The sequence below is a fragment of the Arachis duranensis genome, chromosome 1 (assembly GCF_000817695.3).
Source record: "Arachis duranensis cultivar V14167 chromosome 1, aradu.V14167.gnm2.J7QH, whole genome shotgun sequence".
Taxonomy (NCBI): domain Eukaryota; kingdom Viridiplantae; phylum Streptophyta; class Magnoliopsida; order Fabales; family Fabaceae; genus Arachis; species Arachis duranensis.
In genome coordinates, this window is record NC_029772.3 from 41,714,867 (window position 1) to 41,735,111 (window position 20,245).

Below are 20,245 nucleotides of genomic sequence, written 5' to 3' on the forward strand. Positions count from 1 at the left end.
AGAGGCTGCAAGATTGTTGGAGTCCGAGGGCATACAAACCCACTTGACTTTTGTTTACAGGTATTTGTTTGGGGTGATATTCTTATTGAATGCTCTGAGTCTTGAGGTTCATATGTGAAGGATGTCATTTGATTAAACATCCCAAAGGCACATGTCTGTTATTTATATTCCTTGAGTTAGGTGTGCAATGCATTAAGGATGAAGAGGGTCAAGTTTTGTTCATAGAGCGAGACATCAAAGATAGATGGAAGAGTTTTTACGAGTTATTTAGTGAAGAACATGGGACGTTAGGTTAACTACCGTTGCAAATGACAAAAAAGATACCTTCTATAGTACAATTTTGAGATAATAGAAGTCTGCAGAATTTCAAATGACCAGGCTTATGGGCCATATTGTAAAGTTGTGAAAGAGGATAATTGAGAGATATTGGAAGGACCAGAGAGGTTTACATGTGGTGTTCATTATTTTGGAGAAGGGTATGGAAAGGTTTCTAGAGAAGCCCTATGGAACATTCTAGAGAAGAAAAGCATTTAGATTGCGTATATTCTAGCAATCAAAGATATATCTCCTGGGTTAGACTAGTAGTTCTTTTCTTTTTTCTTCTTTCCAAGGATAAAATTTTGATATAAGGAATTTGTTCACTGTTATCCATTCCTATTCATTCTATATTATTCTTCAGCTTTGCTCAAGCCGCTGCTGCTGCTCAAGCTGGTGCTTCTGTGATTCAAATTTTTGTTGGCCGCTTAAGGGTAATCTCATACCTTTTTTTTGGGAAAGTATTACTGGATGACATTAGGGTATCTTAGGTATAAATTTTTCAGGACTGGGCGCGCAATCATTCGGATGACCCAGAGATAGAATCAGCTCAGCTGAAAGGAGAGGATCCTGGGTTGGCATTGGTCTGTCATTCAACCTTGCTATAATGTTTCTTCGTCTTGCTCTGTGCTTAGAAATTTTTTGTAAATAAAATAAGAAAGCTCTTCTTGAACTAAGTCTGCATTCTGCAACGTTGGTATGACTTGTGGAAATAAAAACAACTGGTGCCTTGGTTTACCCAATAATCTGAATCTAGGCTAAATAGCTATAATGAACATCTGACAAGTCCCCATACCTGAAAGAATTTTTATTAATTTCAGGTGACAAAAGCTTACAATTATATTCACAAGTATGGGCATAAGTCAAAGTTGATGGCAGCTGCAGTTCGCAACAAGCAGGATCTATTTAGTCTTCTGGGGTATTTAAAAACTTAACAACATTTCCAATTTAAGATCTGATTTGAGCTTTCTTTGTTTGATATTCTATCAACTTTTTTTGCTTTGTATTGCTTCTTGTATAGGGTTGACTATATCATAGCTCCATTGAAGATCTTGCAGTCTCTCAAAGAATCTATTGCTTCTCCTGATGAGAAGTACTCTTTTGTTAGGAAGTTATCGCCTCAGTCTGCTGCCAGCTATGTGTTTAGAGATGAAGAGGTATGGATCAAGTCTCTAGCATCATTGTTTAAGATCGAATTACAAGACTGCGTTTGTATCAACAGATCTCGACCTCACAATTACTTAACAGTGTCAAACTGTCAATGCCAGTTAGCCCCTTAGCAAATATTATAGGAAAATCAAACAGATTAGGTGAAAGGACAACTTCAAACTACTTGTTGCATGTTATGCTGATTTACCTTCCTCTTTGCTACCTCAATCAATATTGCTCTTGGTCAAGCATCTGCCACATTCGCCAAATGATTGGTTGTTTGTAATTACTGATTAGTTTGCTGCTGCTGCTTCTTCTTTTTCATCTTTCCAGCTTGTTAAATGGGACCAAGCTAGCCTTGCAGCAGCCATGGGGCCAGCAGCTGTGCAGCTTCTGGCTACTGGACTAGATGGTCATGCCGATCAAGCAAAGCGAGTTGAAGAGTTATTCGGGAAAATTTGGCCACCCCCAAATGTATGACTTCAGTTTTTCTTTTGTCTCTCAATAGATCTTTTGCTTCAAGGAATAACAGAAGGTGCTACACCTGAAGGGAAATCCTCCGTTTGTTGTGTTTCTTTAGTTTCCCCTAACCTTGAAATCTTGGAGAGTCCGGTCTTGCAGCTGTACATTTTCTTCTGAGTATTTCCTCTGGTTTTTTCAACCTTCTTACCCGTATAGTTCTACTGGTTAAAATCTGGTTATGTGGCATGTTCTTCGTTCTTCAAGCATTTCTGCTTGTTTGTGAAATGAAAACATCATGGTATCTTTAGAATATAACAATTCCATTTGACCCTAGTTAACGTTTTACAAATGTGGTTATGTTGTTGTCTTAATAATCCATTGGAGTTGCAGTTGATATCTGGTTCATTATTCAAATTAGTCGAGAGAAAATTGAATAAGGTGCGATTGAACGCACAACTAAATAATTTTTGCATGTCTCGTTTAAGTATGCTTAAAACTTGTGTTAATGAGTAATATGATACTGAATATGAGTGAGAGTAGGGTGCACAATCTTCTAACACAGTTGCGAAGCCAGGTTCCATGTAGGATTGAAGAAAGTTTCTAACCTCATCTCCATTGGAAAAAGCTCATTACAACCAATGTTAGGGGTTGCTCCGTTGCAATTCGAATTTCGAACCGAGACTAGACCCAATTAACATAATAATGATATATAATCCACATCAGTATATCACATGAACACTATGCATGATTTCAACATTTTCTATTAATAAATATGGTGAAAAATTAACCAACTTGGGTTGGTCGAGTGGTCAGTTCACTTGTCCGTTTAAGCAAGTGTCGGGGGTTCGAATGCTGCCCTCATGCTAGACAATAACCCTGCGATCAAATCTGAAGCACTACAAGTACCGTCAGATTTACTATCAGAATGAATTAAATGGTATAAACGTCGCCGGTAAATGGTTACCAGATTAAAAGATCGAAAAATCAATTTGTTGGCGCCAAAAAATGTTTTGCGTACTATTATCGTCGGATTATTCCGACGGTAATAATTTTTTTATTAAATTTTTTTGAAATAAATGGTCAATTTTAATTTTAATTTTAATTTTCACATAATTAATGTTGAATTCATATAATAAAAACCTATTATTTAAAATAAATAATACAATGTTCAAATAAATTAAAAGTCAAGTACATCAAATAAATACAATCAGACAGTAAAATGAAACACTAATAACTACATATCTAGGTAATTCTCATCGTTGTCCGTCCTGTGGTCCTGAGTCAGCGGCGCAGAAAGCAGTGATGTCTGTGTGCCACCAGCAGGGTCGATACCAGCGGCGCTCATCTGAGCCTGGTACACCTCTATCTGAGCCTCCATATATTGAAGCCGCCCCAGTGACTCCCTGGAGCTCATCCGTAGACGTCACGTGGGTGAGGATCTCCTGATACCTTTTCCAATAATCGTTCATCTCCTAATCTACAGCACAACTACCTGTTGTCATATCTGCAAATAACATACCAATTAACAAAAATTCAACACAACAAGTCAACAACAAATTATAACAATAAACTGCAAGTATGAGGAACAAGTTCAACACTAATGTACTTCCTATAATCAATAGCACAAGATTGATTTCAAGAATTAAAAATCATTCCTAATATAACATAAAACCAAATAAATATCCAAAATTAACATACTTGGATTATATAGAATCAAGGAGCTTAAAATTATATTAATCTTGTACTATTGGACAAAGAACCTCAATCATGCAAAAATTAATATTTTGGTCAATTAAAAGCATTTCATATCCATTCATCAATGCATATGTGAAGGCAAGCAATGATTTTCAAGGATTGAACCAAAGTTTCATTAAGAACTTGTTGAGGCATATTGTTGAACACTTGGTATACCAAGTGTAAACGACACAAAATGATACTAACAAGCATCCTTTCAGTACCAATTCAAAAGCTGAACATCAATAACACTAAACCAATAGCATAACTCATGAACTCAGCAACAAATCAATCAAAATAGTTTTAACAGTGAATTAACGCAATCAAAACCAGCAATAAAATAGAGAATCTTCATACAATCAAATAATTATCAAACAATTTCAGTAACAATTTCTCAGAAAAATAGTCATCAACGCATCAATTAACACAATTCGACATTCCAAACACTACAACATTTTAAAACCTAATGTATTGAATCTAACCTAATTTAATCAACCTAAATCCACTAAGACTAAAAATCTAAACTGAACTACTTTTGAAACTGATTCAAAATTAAAATTAAAATTCTAATCAAATCTAAAATAAATTAAACTAAAATTAAAAGAATTAGAAAAGATTTGTTCAAGAACCTGTAATGAAGAACAGAGCAAAAAATAAGAAAAGAGGTGGATGTTGCAACGGTGGTCACTAAAGTTGTGTAAGAGCTTACTGATATGAAGGGGACTACTGCAACTTTCGTTCTGTGTCAATGAGACAAAGAGAGTAGGAGGCATCGGTTGAGCCTGAGAGGAAAAAGAAGGGAAGAAAGATAAAGGGCTCGCGGTGGGGGCAAATGGTGGTGACGATGACACTGGAAGGAGAGAGAGAGAGAGAGAGAGAGAGAGAGAGAGAGAGAGAGAGTGACGGTGACTGGAAGGGGAGAGAGAGAGGGATGGTGGCGATGGTTTCGAATGAGGAGGAAGAAGGTTCATGATTTGAATTTACACCCCTTTACCGTCAGATTTACAGTCGGAAAATTCTGATAGTAACCAATTGTGGGACACCAAAACGCAACGTTTCACTAATTGGAGTTACCATCGAAAAAATTCGACAGTAAACCCGTCGGTAACAGACACACCAAATTAGGTTATTTTCCCTCTAGATATTACTATCGGATTTACCATCAAAAAATAGAATCCGATGGTAATTATTTAACCTTACAAATTTGATGTCGTTATTGCCAGTAAATTCAATAGTAAATTTGCCGCCACTCTGCATGCTAAATCCGACAGTAAATCCGACGATACTCAGGGTTTGTCTTGTAGTGAAAGAATATCAGATCATGCAATTTGCTGATGATAATATTAGGGGAAGGTGTTGAGAAGTGTTCTAGAAATTTGGTTGGAAGATTGTTTGTTAATCGTGACTTTAGTGCCAACTTTGCAATCTGGAGGCAACTAGAGGGATTTAAGTTGATAGACCATCGAGAAAACCTACTCCAATTTCTCTTTCATAGTGAGATGTATCTCCTTAAGATTAAGAAGGGTGCTCCCGACTGTTCAAAAATTACATACCCAATATGAGGAGATGGAATGAAGATATGATAATCAAAGAGGAATATTTTGCTCATGTTCTTGTCTACTATGGGGTTTACCTGAGCCTTGATAAACTAGTAGTTTGGATAGAAAGGTAGGAGAAGAATTGGAAAAAGTCCTGGATTCAGATTTATTTGTGATAAGAGATAAGGAGAAAAAGGTCTTGAAAATCCAGGCTATGATGGATATTACCAAGTCTCTATGCAGATCACTTAAAATTGTTGGCAGCAATAGCAAAGTAATTTATTTTCAAATCAAATAAGAGTACATTTATAATTTCTATCACAACCATCTTCTATCACATAGGATATGAAATCAGAGCCTACATTCTACATTTAGAGGATACAGTTGGGAGAAGAGTTAAAGAAGAGCAGTGAGGATCGTGGCTAAAGGCTAAGCGAATTTGCTAGAGGGAAGAGAAGATGAAAGAAAATCAGAATTCTAACTGGCAAAAACATAGAAAATCTACATCTATTAGTTTGATAAAAGGCAAAAACATATAAAATCTACGTCTGTCAGTTTGATTCAAAGTTTTACAAGTCTATCTATTTAAGATGACAATTCATGAGTCAGTAGGGGTGGGAATGAAACAAAGGAAGGTAATTGGAGGAAAGGGGATGATGAGGTAAGAGAAGAAGTGGATAATAGTAGAGAGATTATAGAAGAAGGGAGAAAAGAAGAGAATGAAGTGGCTAAGGCTAATGCAAGCAAAAATTCATAGATTTATTTCTTTTGTTGGTGTTATCAAAGAGAAGATTGATAACAACGGAGCTAGAAGACAGAATTTAAATCAAATGGCGAGAAAGGGGTAAAAATAAAAATCTGTCTTAAGGGTGAAGAGGAGTTCGACTGATTATGGCAATTCAACTAACAACAAGAAATATTGCCAAGAAAAAATGACACCAACTGTAATGGAAGTGGGTGCCATCCAACAAAAGGCACCCAAGGAGGTATGAAAGCGATGATGTGGAACTATTGCCATTTGAAAAAATCTCTTGTAGTTTCAAAAGAATTCTTAAATCTCATTCTCTCGAGATAGTGTTCCTTTGTGAAACTAAGAACAATACCTCGTTTGTAAAGGGTGTGATGAAGAAGGGTGGTTTTCAATCTTGGAAAATGGTAGATCCTATTGGTTTGTTAAGAGGGCTGGTGATGGCATGGAAAAAAGAAAAAATGTGCAGATTTTTTATTAAGAAAGTTTCTATATCTATTTTAATTGTGGTAATCAGCAATCTGCACAACAATAGGAAGCTTTAAAGGTATATTTAAGTATGGATAAAGGTAGGAGAGATGAATAATTTTATAAAATTCTGAAGATTATGGAGGATGACAATAACAAAATGATAGCATTAGGCAACTTCAATGCTATCCGAGCCAACCACGAAAAGGAAGAAGTTAGGTTTAAACCTATCACTTGTATCCAATATTTTAATAATTTTATCAATATGAGTAGACTGATTGATTTTATGAAGGAGATAAATTTTACTTGCTACAACAAACACTTTGAAGATAATCTAATCAAAGAAATGTTTGATGGGTTTTCGGAGACTAATAATTGGAGAGAGAAGTTCTCAAATGCTTTTGTTTCTTATATGAATGATCTTGGATCTGATTATAGGCCCTTACTTCTTAGTATAGAAAGGTAATAAAGAAGAGTAAAAAAGAGGTTATATTTCTAAGAATGATGGTGTGAGAATTCGAAAATGGCGAATCTAATAAAGGATTATTGGAATTATGTGACTGAAGGGTTCCCATCTTTAGACTAGCTAAAAAATTGAAGATGTGTAGAAAACAAGTCAACCCGTTAATTGTTCGATGCTTAGAGGCTGAGTTAGAAAACAAGTTGGAGCAGAGGAGAAATACATGAGAAAGAAATAAAGGGTATAATGGCTCAACTAAAAAGATTAAAATACAAAATTCTTCCATTCCAAGTTTAAAACAAAGAATTGGCAAAATAAGATTCATATGCTGGAAGATGAGAGGGGACAACATTTAACTACGGATGCGAGGGATCGGAATCGCTTCCATTTCTTAGAATTATTTCACAAAGCTATTCTCCTCTAGTAATTCGAGAGACCCCACTAAAGAAATACAAGATATTCAAACTAAGATAAATGCTTCTACCAATCACATGCTTGTCAGACAGTTACTGATCAATGAGTTAAGTTAGTCATGTTCTCTATTAACCCTTTCTCAACTCTTGGTAATGACAAATTTATTGCTAAGTTTTTACGATTTTTTTGAGAAACGTTAAAAGATTAATGTGGTGCAAGCGATTAAGAGCTTTTTTGTTAGAAGTAAAATTTTGGAAGTTTTTAATCATACTCATATATGCCTCATATATCACTAAGTTTTTTACAAATTTTCTTCTATCTCATTTAAGTAAAGTATGATTAATCGTACTCTATTATCAAAATTTTTCTTGAAAGAAACATGAAAATTATAATTTAAATTCTTGATAAAATTTCAAATTTTGCATTATATTACAGCTTTATGGAGGTACCTTTTTAATAATTCCACAATTTAAATAATTTGAGAGATAAGAAGCTGACAAGCTTTTTGAGGATATTGAATTTTGGAAAAAATTTTTTGAATAGGTTATCCTAAAGACGAACTCAACCTCTCATGAACTAATACCGTTGGGTATATTTGCTAAAAAAAAATGATCTCACTTAGAAATACACAGAATATTATGTATTAGTGGCATAAGTGAAAAGTTTAAGTCTATTAAAACAGTATTTTAAATTTCTCTCAATCTATAAAGGTACAAAGCCATTTGTATTTTAGAACCAAATGGGATTAAATGGGTAATGTAGAGATATAAAACATATTTATTATGAAGGACTCCTCTAAGAAAATAAGACATTGTGGGTACAAATAGACTCTTCTTTTAGCTCCATAGAAAAATTCATTTAGTACCAGAATTATATTGATGATATATTTTGATCTTAAACTACAGTACATGAGTATAAGAACTGGTTTCTCAATGATGAGACAATTGGCATAGTGCGTTTAAAAATTTCGTGTAAAAAAATGCAATAAGTATATATACTGCAAGCTAAGGAATTCTATCTATTGACTCAAGCAAATTTTTTGTCATTAATTATTATATTATCTTACAATAAATAGCATTTTGGTATCAAATATACCGATATGACACATTCTGGTATCAGTATGCATTTTTTTCTTTTTAATTATTTAAAAAAAAATATTTTTTATTTCAGAATGCATTTTTTTCTTTTTAATTATTTAAAAAAAATATTTTTTATTTAATTATACACAAATTAACATTTAATAATTAAGATACTGCTAATTATCTATAATTCTTCTAATAATCATTCTAATTCATATATTTCTTATACTAACACATGATTTAATGATTTAATATATATTCCATGAATTATTAAATTATTTTCACAAAAATATATAAAATAAGTTTTTAATATATACTTTTAATGATTAAATCATGACTAAAATAGACATTTTAGTAATTATCATGACTTTTTTTATATTTTTGTTAATCAATAATTCTAATATAGGTATTACTTTTAGAAAAAAAAATCATGTATTAAATAATTAATTTTGTTAACATATAAATAAAAAAGAATTCTATTAAAAAAAATCAATCACATGATATAAATTGAAAATATAATGAATTAGATATTTTATTTATAAAAAAAATCAATAATTACATAAGCAACTAAGATATAATGGAGTATTAATATTAGATATAGAAAATGTAATAGGTAGAGAATTTGGCAAAAAATTTGTGGACGTATAATATTCTAATACAAACTTTTTAATCAATTCTTTCATAGTTATCAATTTAAAAGAAGAATTAATTGTTTGATATAATTCGAAAATTGAATGTAACAAATTAGAGGTTTTTACTTATAAAAAAATCAATCAGAGAATATGTTCTAAATATAGTTGGAATAAATCAATCATGAGTATAGATATTTAAATATGTAAAATTGAGTAAAACATTTGGTAATGAGGCGTACTCTCGTAATGAGTATTTAAATCACGTTCCTCCTATAGATCTATTTAAAGGAAGAGTCAATTATGAAAAAAAATTAGAAAAATGAGAATGTAATCAATTAGGAATTTTAATTATAAGAAAAATAATGAATTGAGAGATGTAATCAATATATAATAAGAATCAAATCGTCAACATAAATGCTAGAATAGAAAAAACAATCCTAAAATTTGGTGATATGATGTATTTTGATTCATATTTTCGAATTGGTTCCTTCTATATATCCCTTTAAAGGAAAAACTAATCTTTATTTTTGGGTATGTATAGAAAAAAAATGTAATAAATTAGATTTTATTTTATCTTTTTATAGAAAGAAACAACTAAGATAAATAATCAAGATATAATGTAATCATATGGATAAACTTAACTGTGAAACATGATACTGTGACATAGTATGATGTATGTTTAATTTTTAAAATAGTTGATTTTAAAATGAATATTGATGGATAAATATAGATAAAAGAAAGAAAATTAAGAGTGAAATAGTGCTATAAGAATTTGAGTAAAGAAGAAAAAAAAAATCAAAGAGGATTAGAAAAAAAAGGGTATGATCAGAGTTGCTTTGCTTGTACCCATACTTTTTCATAACAACTATAAATCTTTTAAATTAGGCACGTGGAGATTGTTTAAGCCCATAAAGAGTATTTTTTAACCGGCAAACTTCATATTTTCTAAATCCCGTTGAGAAACATGGAGGAAGTTCCATGTACACTTCTTCTTTCAACTCTCCATGCAAGAAAGCATTTTTGATGTCAAATTGATGGAGTGGCCAATTTTCATTTGCTGCTATTGAAAACAACACCCTGATAGTATTAATCTTTGCTACCGGTGAAAAAGTATCAATGTAGTCGATACCATAGGTCTTGTATAACCTTTGGCCACCAACCTTGCCTTGTACTGTTCAATAGTACCATCTGCCTTATGTTTAATAGTGAAAACCTATTTGCACCCGACTAGCTTTTTTCATGTCGGTAGGATACACTTCTCCCAAGTTCCATTCTTCTCTAGAGCTTCCATTTCTGTATTCATGGCTTTTCGCCATTCAGCTTTCTCATTGGCTTCTCGAACAGTTCTTGGAATGTCTTCTGTTAAGAGTCTGGTGGAAAAAGCCTTTGCAACATTTGCTATTCCTTCTCTAGCCACTCTTATCGGGTATCTTGAGTTACGGAAAATATGTTCTGGTGAGTACCGATCAGGAGGCATCCCTCTATTTCTTCTTAGAGGAAGAATAAATGTATTGGGCTCTGGTTCTTCATGTTCCAATGCTATACTGTTATTGTTAGTGGCCTCATTAAAAATAGGGAGTAAATTATCAGATTGACAATTACTTACCTCTTATTTGACATTCTCAAAAGGACTCTCACTGGTTGTATGTACCGAATTATTTTCTACGTTGAGTGAAGTATGCTCGGTGGCTCCATCTACTTGCTCTGTTTGAACATTTTCTGGGCAACAAAGGTTATTTAGCCAACTTGGTGGTTTATTATTGTTCTCCCCTTGAATGCCATGTTGGCGACTGAAGTAAAATTCGGATTCTAAAAAATCATAATCCATGGTCACATGAATACGATGAGTGATTGGATTGTAGCACGTATACCCCTTTTGGTATGTAGCATACCCAACGAAAACACATTTTTCTGCACAAGGATCAAGTTTGGTTCTATTGACTTTGGAAATATGGACAAAGATGGAACATCCAAATACTCGAGGTGGTAAGGTTAGAATAGACGGGATTGCAGTTTGAGTAGCCAAGACTTGTAAGGGTATTTTGTAGTGGAGAACTTGGTGCATCAAAAAGCATGGCTCGAGTCATCTCAAGTAACTTACGATTTCGCCGCTCAGCCACACCATTTTGTTGGGGTGTATTTGGGTAGGAAGTTTGATGGATAAGACCATTTTTTATAAAAAAATCATGCATTGATTGGTTATAAATTCTCCACCATTATCTGAGTGAAGTACTTGGATTTTCTTGTTGAATTGAGTTTGAATCATCTGGTAGAAAGCAAAGAATTTATCAGGTACTTCAGATTTGTGTTTTAAAAAATATACCCAAGTCATGCAAGAGAAATCATCCACAAATAACACAAAATATTGAAAATTATTATGAGAAATAGGGGCTGGGCCCTACACGTCAAAGTGTATTAGAGAAAAATTGGAATTGACTCTAGTGTTGGTTGGAGGTAAAGAAACTCTGTGATTTTTTGCACGAATACAAGTTTCACATTTGAGGGGTTCGGTACTATTTGTAAAAAGACTAGGAAATAGAAACTTGAGGTACCCAAATGAAGGATGTCTGAGACGCCTGTGCCATAACCAAAGTTGCCTAGTAACCGTTCCGTGAGCAAGCATGGCATGACCCTGGTGTGCTACTTCATCAACATAGTAAAGGCCTTCTCGCTCAATACCACACCCAATGATCTCCTTCGTAAGAATGTCCTGTAAAAGACAAAAGGTAGAGTACATGAGTACCACACAATTTAATTCCTTTGTTACTTAGCTAACAGACAATAATTTTGATGATAGTGCAGGGACATAGAGGCAATTTTTTAATTTCAATTTTTCTAAAAAAGTAATGGAGCCTCCTCTTTTAACATCAATTAATTCTCCACTAGTTGTTTCAATATGAGCTTTTGAGGGTATAGTCAAGCTGTTAAAATCATGGAGATCATGAGTCATAGTATCGGTAGCCCCACAATCGAAAATCCATTCATTTATATTTTTAATTGGATTTTGATTTTGGGTCTCCCCTTTATATCGAGTCGCGGTCTGGGCTGAGCAGCCAAGGAGTTCAATGGTCCTTGCCCTTACCACCGCTGCTGCCTTGCCATTGTGACTTACTTCCTCTCTTCTGGCCTCGCCACTGCTGCTGGTGACCTCTGCGATGCTCACAGCGTGGCTTTCTTACTTTGATTTCTCGATGACTTGGGATTATTTTTTCACCAATCTGAGTAATTCACAATCTTAAAGCTATTTTCTTTGGTGTGTTTCTTCTTTCTTCTTTCACCAATTGCTTTTTTCATCAGAGTTGCCCATAATGGATAATCATATCTGTTTAGTTTGAAACCAATTGACAAATTGTCAGAATTGGTTTGCGATGATCGCATTCCAAAACTATTGCATAGCATATTTGCAATTTGTAATGTCAATTCGTCAGAAATGGTTGATTTTGAGTCCCTAGAACCTAACCTGGCTTTGATACCATGTTACCATGGTATAAAGAGTTTAGGAAAAAAACGAAGAATTATTTAGAAAAGTATTATTTTTGTTATTCATATTTCTCATTTGTGATTACAAGGTTCTTACTAATATATAGACCAAGAGTACGCTAAGAGTACGCTCGTTATGGAATAATATCCTAATAAATAACATTGATTTTTTTCTAATCCTCTTTGATATTTTCCTGATTTTGTTCCCTAATTATGATATTCTAATACAGTAAAGACAAAATAGAAATAAAAAAGTCCATATAAATGAGATCAATTAGTAATTATTTTAGAATTTAATGTTAGTTGAAAAGAAATATAAAAAGTGGATATACATAAAGTAATAAAGAAAAATTAATTGTAATATTCAAAATTAATTTTTTACATTGTTAAAAGTTGAATTCTGTAATATATGAATTCAGGTGTTGGGTGAGAAAATATTAGTTTAGAGCACCAAGACGGGTAGAATCACGGGCGTGTCTTGGAACTCTCTTGGCAATCCCACGAGGGGACTCTGGAGAGGAAAGGTTGGGGCAAGGCAGGGATACCACACCGCGGGATAGGAAATACAAGAGCCGCACAACCGTGGAACGAGCACCGTAGCTCAAGCCCACACATGAAGAGGGTCCGGTGCGCCCGTTCGTTGTGCGAGGCAAGCAGCCAGACAGCACTTAGGACCCACACACTGCTCATCCGCCAACACGGTTCGCAAACCCAGGATGCCTAGACGATCCGCGACCCGCACTCCAAGGCGTGTGCAGGCAAGTGGAAGCATACGGGAGGGCCGAGCCAACGCTACTAGGCAGGGTTCAAAGGAAGCGACGAAGGAAACTCAAGGGAGAGCCTGAAGCGTCAGGTGCTTCGGCCGATAACCAAACAGCCGCACCATCTAGATCAAGCCACACGCACAACCCACACCTCGTCGAGACCCGTCATAAGTCGAGCTTAGAGCTAGGCCGAGCACGACGCGATGCTCCATGGGAGTGAACACGAACCGGTAATCACCTTCTGCGATGTGCCCCCTCCAAGTGCTGGGACGAGCACATCGCGTTGCCCCTACGCACGACACACCGACGTGCTCGGACTTGGGGGTTGATCTCCTAGTCCTGGGCCGAGCAAAAGGAGGATATATATATATTAGTGATTAAAATTATTCATTTGTATTTATGCAACTTAAAATTTTAGAAGAGATTATTTACAACATATTACTGGATAATATTGATAAAAAAGTTAATAACTTAGGATGATTTGATGTGCACAAGCAGAAAATTATTTATTATAGATGGATTTGTAGATAGATTTGGTCTTTATTATTGATGAATTTTTGGTTACTGACGAAATCACCAGTAGATTTTTTTCCATCGGTAATTTACCGACAAATTTTTTTTCGTTACCGACATAATTTTTCTCAATAATGGTCCCCCCTTTCACTAAAAAACCATCAGATTTTCTGACAGATTTTCTATCGGTAATTTACCGACAGATTTTTTCTCGTTATCGACAAATTTTTATTTCGGTAATCATCACTTCAGTTTCACTTAAACCGTTCGATTTTTCGATAGTTTTTCTGTCGGTAATTGGAACCTAGGAAAACATTTCCAACTCTGAATACAGAAGTAAAATCCGTCTGTAAATCCATCAGTAAGGTAAAACAGTATTTTTTTAGATTTTTTCATTGCAAAATAAACCTGTTTTCATGCAAAATAAATATAAATTTAAACAAGTTCATCATATTATCAAACTAAAAGAAAATAATATAAAGAAGCAAGTCAATATAATTCAAAATATAAACAAAGTGTATTGATACATCAATTATAATCCGTAATGTATTCTTCAACCATACTAAATTTATTAGCAATAATTCATAACATCGTATTATATGAGAAAAATTACATTATGCAAATCTCTACAAGCCAATCAACCAGTATCCCATGCATGCTTTGAGTAATGTCATGCTGTTTTATATCTTAATGCAATTGAAAAAGGGCTACACTTCTTGGCTGCAAAAATTTCAAAGTACTACATGTCAGTAAAAGTACACAGCAAAAAAAAAATACATGAAAAAATGTCAATAATAAAAGTTATTCACATTGTTATGGCACAAAAAACTCATTACTCAACATCCTAATAAAAATTATGTTAATTGAATGCATAAGGACTAACCATAATCAATACAATATGTAGCATGCATTTGGGAATCCCATCTCTTTCAAGATCAATTCCATGTGTCGCAATTAAAACTTCAGCAGGTGTGAACACAGGACTAGATTGTGATGATCAATCCCGGTATAAAAACTCAACAATCAAATTCATTCAATTGAAAAAATGAATTCAAAGTTTAGAAAAAATTTTATCCTAGTAAAGAAAATGAAATATATGTCTAACAAGTAACAACTTTGTTGATCAAGACAATTGACTCTGAAATATTAAGTCATTGATGTTAGCACTGTAGCTTAAATTCATGCTTCTGAAATGCTAAGTACACAATAAATACCCATAAAAAAAAAGAAGGCAATATGTCAACCACAAAATCTTTCCTATAAAATCAAAATAGTAAGATTTAAAAAAGTAAGAAAATTTCAACCTTCTCAATAGCTTGCAAAGCACCAGAGGAGACTTGTCTACCTTCCCTAAGGAGTTGTAATCGTGATCAAAGCATTTGATTCTTTTTCTCTCCCTAATAAAATATCAAATAGTAATTAGAGAAAGTGAATACAAAGCCAAAGGGAGAAAAATGTGTAAACTTCCAACCTCATTCCATTTGTTAAAGATTTGAAACGTAACAACTGTAAATAAGGGAATTTTTAGAAATATATAAATTGTGACCAAGTAGTATTTTTTCTTTGCCTTAGTCACTTTAGTAGTATTAAAGAAATATAGATAATATATGTCGTCATTGGTGCATGTTGATAAAAAGAATATTATAATGAAAAACACATGAAATTTAATACATGAAAACCTCATTCTTTCTCTTTCTATTTTTCTCTCTTCCCAAAAAAAGAGAGCCTAAAATGGAAAAAGTCCTGCATATATATTTGGTTATTACCTTCAGGAAGGTGAATCAGTCAAACCAAGGGCATTGGATTCATGCCGTTAAAGCTTAAGAGTAGTAAGCGGTTACCTTAAGAAAAGTATTGACATTTGTTGTGTTTGGTATAAGTCCCATAATAAATGAGATAACCATTAGAATTAATTCAGTGAAAAGGTGAATTAAAAGAACCACATTTTAAAAAGAAGAATGAATGTCTTAGCATACTTGAATTATGCATACTTGCTAGTTGAACATCAGAAATTACTTAAATTCTCAATGTACCTGGTTTTTCATATGAAGGCCAATGATATGATGAGCCTAGAAAATATTGATTCTCAATATAATAAAGTGTTGAGCTGATCTTATTGCTTTAACATAAGTAGTATGAATGCTTTGGTCTACTTTTAAATTCTTTCCACATAAAAGATTCTGCAGTACATTAAGGTTACAAGTTAAGACTAAGTGAAAATTAGGTTTGGTCAACTAAAAAATAACTAATCACCTGAGATTGAGCCTTGTCGAAATCTTTGGAAAACCCTTCACTGATCCTGAATCTATGGACCAAAATACCTGTATTAAATGCTTGTTTATAACCTTCATTGAATTTTTTACAAGAAGATTTTAGGACATGGCATAAGATTTTATCAACATATTTTGTTTCTTACCTGCACATTCCAAGTTTCAGGATCATTTTCGTCGGTCACCTGGATAGTTTTATCATCACCAAAACTCGAAGATGGACTGACTATCCATGATATCTGGTCTAGCCTTAGTAATGCATTGTCGTGCCAATTTTTGACCTTGTTGAGTCTAAAGTCTCGCCATTTTTTTACTTTTCTCCATCTTTGTTCGAAATTGATTAATATATCATAAGCTGCTAGCCCTTTAACCTTGCAAATCATGCCATGCCATGGCTCTCTTGGTCCACCTCCACTAGAACCTACCTGCATCATATGATACATAATTTCAAACCTAAGATGTGAAAAACTAGTCCTCTAAGAAGGAGGTCAATGTTTTATGAAAGAGTTTGATTAAATAACAAACATGATTCCAAAGAAGCAAAGTATGCACTAACTTGAAATGTAGGATTATGAAAATCCTCTTTGTAAACGATTTCTAAATTGCAAAATAGCCTATGCTGATGTGTGTCATATCTGCCATCACAGAGATCCAAACCACCAATAAAAGCAGATATTTTTCGATTATTCCCTGCACCTTGTGTGTCAACAAGCACACATTTCTGATGATGAGTAAATAGGGTTCCCACAACCTGAACCAAGAGACTCAATCAATTAAACTAGTACTAATGTCATAATAGGAATGTGAATGTGAAAAAGATATCAAGTGCAGGAAATCCATGCCTGTTGCTTGAAAATACTGAGCTTATTGCTTATGTAACACCCTCACTATCAGAATGTCATGCTTTCAGCTGCACTACTCTGATAGCTCGGATATTACGACTACTCTAAATATATTTAATACTAAGATAGGAGCCTAGATAAAATTTAAAACCGTATAACCTTTCAAAAGACTTTTAGTTGAAAAATAAATACATACTTACAAACCACATACAACACTTAACGAGAATATGTATATATATAATATTGACTTACAAGCATTACATAATACGAATCCTATCCCTCTTACAAAAATGTGTAAAGATAAAGTCGAGGAAAAAATATAACATCTAAAACAGTACAAAATATCGTATAACAAGACTAGAAATAAAGCCTTCATAACTTCTTCGTCCATGTCCTGAAAAAGGGAAAACCTGAGGAAGTGAGAACATTGTCCTCACTGGTTCTCACTATAGGGTTATAGAATTACTATAATAAGATACGTAAAATAAAATTGTTTTTAGAGTACAGTGATTGTTGTTCATCTTATATGTCTTTCAAAAACCAAAGGTCTACATTAAAAAATTAGAAATCCTTTTTAAAAGAGAAAATTCGTTTATTCTTCAAAATTCAAAACCTTTTCCTATTGTATCAAATATTAAAAGTTTTTCTGGACAGTATGAATAACCAAGCTGTTCTAAACATAGGTTCATTAATTCTATGCTAAACCAATTTGATTTTTCATACAGAACTAGACCTCAAACACAAACCAATCATAGTCTCAGGCCCAAACAACTCAATCAACATCCAATCCACTACAATACAACCAATTTCGATCACAAACAGAAGTAAAGATGTTCAAACACAATCAAAGTAGTTACATGAAGTATATCAATTAGTAGTTAAACAGAATTATTCACATATGCAAAACAATTACAATTTGCACACCCAAATAATCACATAGATGCATATAATGAATGTCTATCCTATTGGCTCGTGATATCACTTGTCGGTCCATAAATGCCAACCCGACACATCCTTTTGGATGTCGCTTTTCTGCCACGTCTGAGAATATAGCGCTTGGCATGCTTTTGTTTTGAGGATATAGTCCCTAGCAACAGTATTATTCCGAGGATATAGTGCATGGCACACTTGCATGCATATTTCCGAGAATATAGTGCCTGACACATTCTTGTGGTAGAAAAGGTTATCCATCATAATTCAACTCAAGGATATAGTGCCCTGCACACTATCATTCCAAGGATATAGTGCCTGGCACACTTTCAATCTCCAACAAGTCCATCATCCTTTTCCAAGTTCCAAAACTCATCATAAGTTTCCAATTTCTCAAATCAATTTCCTTTAAAACCAAAAACCCATTTCTTTGGTAATATCTCCGAAACTCCAAACAACTTCAAAATCATATCAATTGTAAATATCTTCAAAATCATATTGATAAACCCCAATTTTGTAGTTTATCTTGTGCTTATATCAGGAGATTTTATCACATTTTCTCACATTTATTCAATGAAATAGCATGGTTTTGTAATTCTCCCTTAATTTATGCTTAAGTGTAAAAATATACTTTTTAGGCCTTAAATTGATAATTTTTATCTACCTTTGATTCCACTAGATGTCTTGATGTGTTTGTAGTGAATTCATGTTGAAAAAGCTAGGAATGGATTAAATGAGTGAAAAGAAAAGCATGAAAAGTGGAGAACTCATGAAAAATCAAGGATTTGGAGTAGATTCACCAACACACATGCACAACATACGCACATGCGTGGAAGATGACGTCGCATGGCGATGCGTACGCGTGCAGTATGTGTACGCGTAGATAGCAAATTGTCAAGCGACGCGTACGCGTGATCCACGCGTACGCGTCGATACTCGCACATGACCTCATTAAAGTGAAAATACTGGGGACGATTTCTGACCCTTCCTGGCCCAATTCCAAGGGATTCCAGAGACTATTAAATGCAGAATTGAAGATTGGACGGGGGGGAGCACTCAGTGGTAGAATTGGCATCATGTAGTTTAGTTTCTAGAGAGAGAAGCTCCCTATTCTCTCTAGAATTAGGGTTCTTAGCATATTTTGCATCTAGATCTAGGCTGAATTTCATGTTTTCATCTTGCTTCCTTTACAAATTCTTGTTCTACTCTTTTAATTCTTCTTAGTTTTCTTATAAATTTTACTTTTATGTCTCTTTTATGTTTATGAATGCTCATATTAGATTTGGTTTACAATTAATGCAATTTGATATTTGATGTTCTTTTATTGTTGACTTGAGTTGTGAATCTTACTCTCCTTGCAATTAGTAGTTGGTAGATTTCATTACTCTTGCAATTTACTATGCTTTCCTTTTATGCTTCCCAAGTGTTTGACAAAATGCTTGGTTGGATATTAGAGTAGATCTTGAGCATTCTTGGCTTGAGAAGAGTAATTAGGCAATCTTGAGTCATGAAAATCCAACTCATGTTGGTGATCTGAAGTTGTTAGCTAAGATTGTTTCCATTAACTCTAATCTCTTGCTAATTCACTTAGTGAGTTGATTAGGACATTTGGATTAAGATTAGCTAGTCTTATTAGACTTTCTTCGAGTGTGAAGATAATATGATACCTTCTTCCGTTATCGGGGATGACGTAATAAGATAAATTCTTGTTTGTTATTGTGAATTGATTAACTAGTCTTGTTTGACGTTCTCCCTATGTGAAGATAATATGATACCTTCTTCCATTTGTTGGAGTTGACTAAATAAGATGAATTAATCATTGTATAACTAGGATATAAAGCCTATGTTCTCAATCCTTGCCATGGATGTCTCTCTTTATTAATCGCTTCCTTTACTTACTCAATTTATTTTTCTTGTCATTTAAATTCTTACCCTTTTATCAATCAAACTCCCGTGTTCCTTCATAGCCAATAATTGACCACTTCATTGCAATTCCTTGTGAGATGACCCGAGGTTTAAATACTTCGGTTAAATTTTCATTGGGATTTGTACTTGTGAAAAAACCAAAATTAAATTTGATGCGAGAGTTGTTTGTTGGTTTGGAGCTATGCTTACAACGAAGTAATTCTTTTCTATAAGAAGAAAATCTAGACCAACAATAATTCTTACCTATCAACACATATCAATTGTAAAACCCATTTCTTTGGTAATATAATTCTCTGTAGCAGTGGCAACAACGGTGGCATTGAGGACCACCGCGCCGCCTTCCCTTCTCCACCCTCTCCTTCTTCCCGCGGCCCCCTTCCTCCTTTTCCTTTCTTTATTTCTTTCTTTCCTTCTTTCTTTCTTTTCTTCTTTCTTCTCTGATCGTAGTGGCATGGGGACTAAGGTTTCTTTGGGTAGGAAAAACTGTGTGTGTTAACTAAGGTTAAGGTTTCTACTAATTA

The 20,245-nt window shown here is 33.9% G+C and overlaps 1 protein-coding gene across 1 annotated transcript in view; it reads left to right on the forward strand.

The window, feature by feature from the left end:
- Positions 1 to 2,275, forward strand: part of LOC107486777 (uncharacterized) — a gene marked incomplete in the record, with an annotated part of 4,191 nt that extends 1,916 nt beyond the window's left edge. The window contains 6 exon segments of the mRNA XM_052253539.1: positions 1 to 60; positions 680 to 749; positions 822 to 899; positions 1,137 to 1,234; positions 1,337 to 1,472; positions 1,798 to 2,275. Of these exon segments, the coding sequence (XP_052109499.1) occupies positions 1 to 60; positions 680 to 749; positions 822 to 899; positions 1,137 to 1,234; positions 1,337 to 1,472; positions 1,798 to 1,944 (589 nt within the window).
- Positions 2,276 to 20,245: the final 17,970 nt, after the last annotated feature.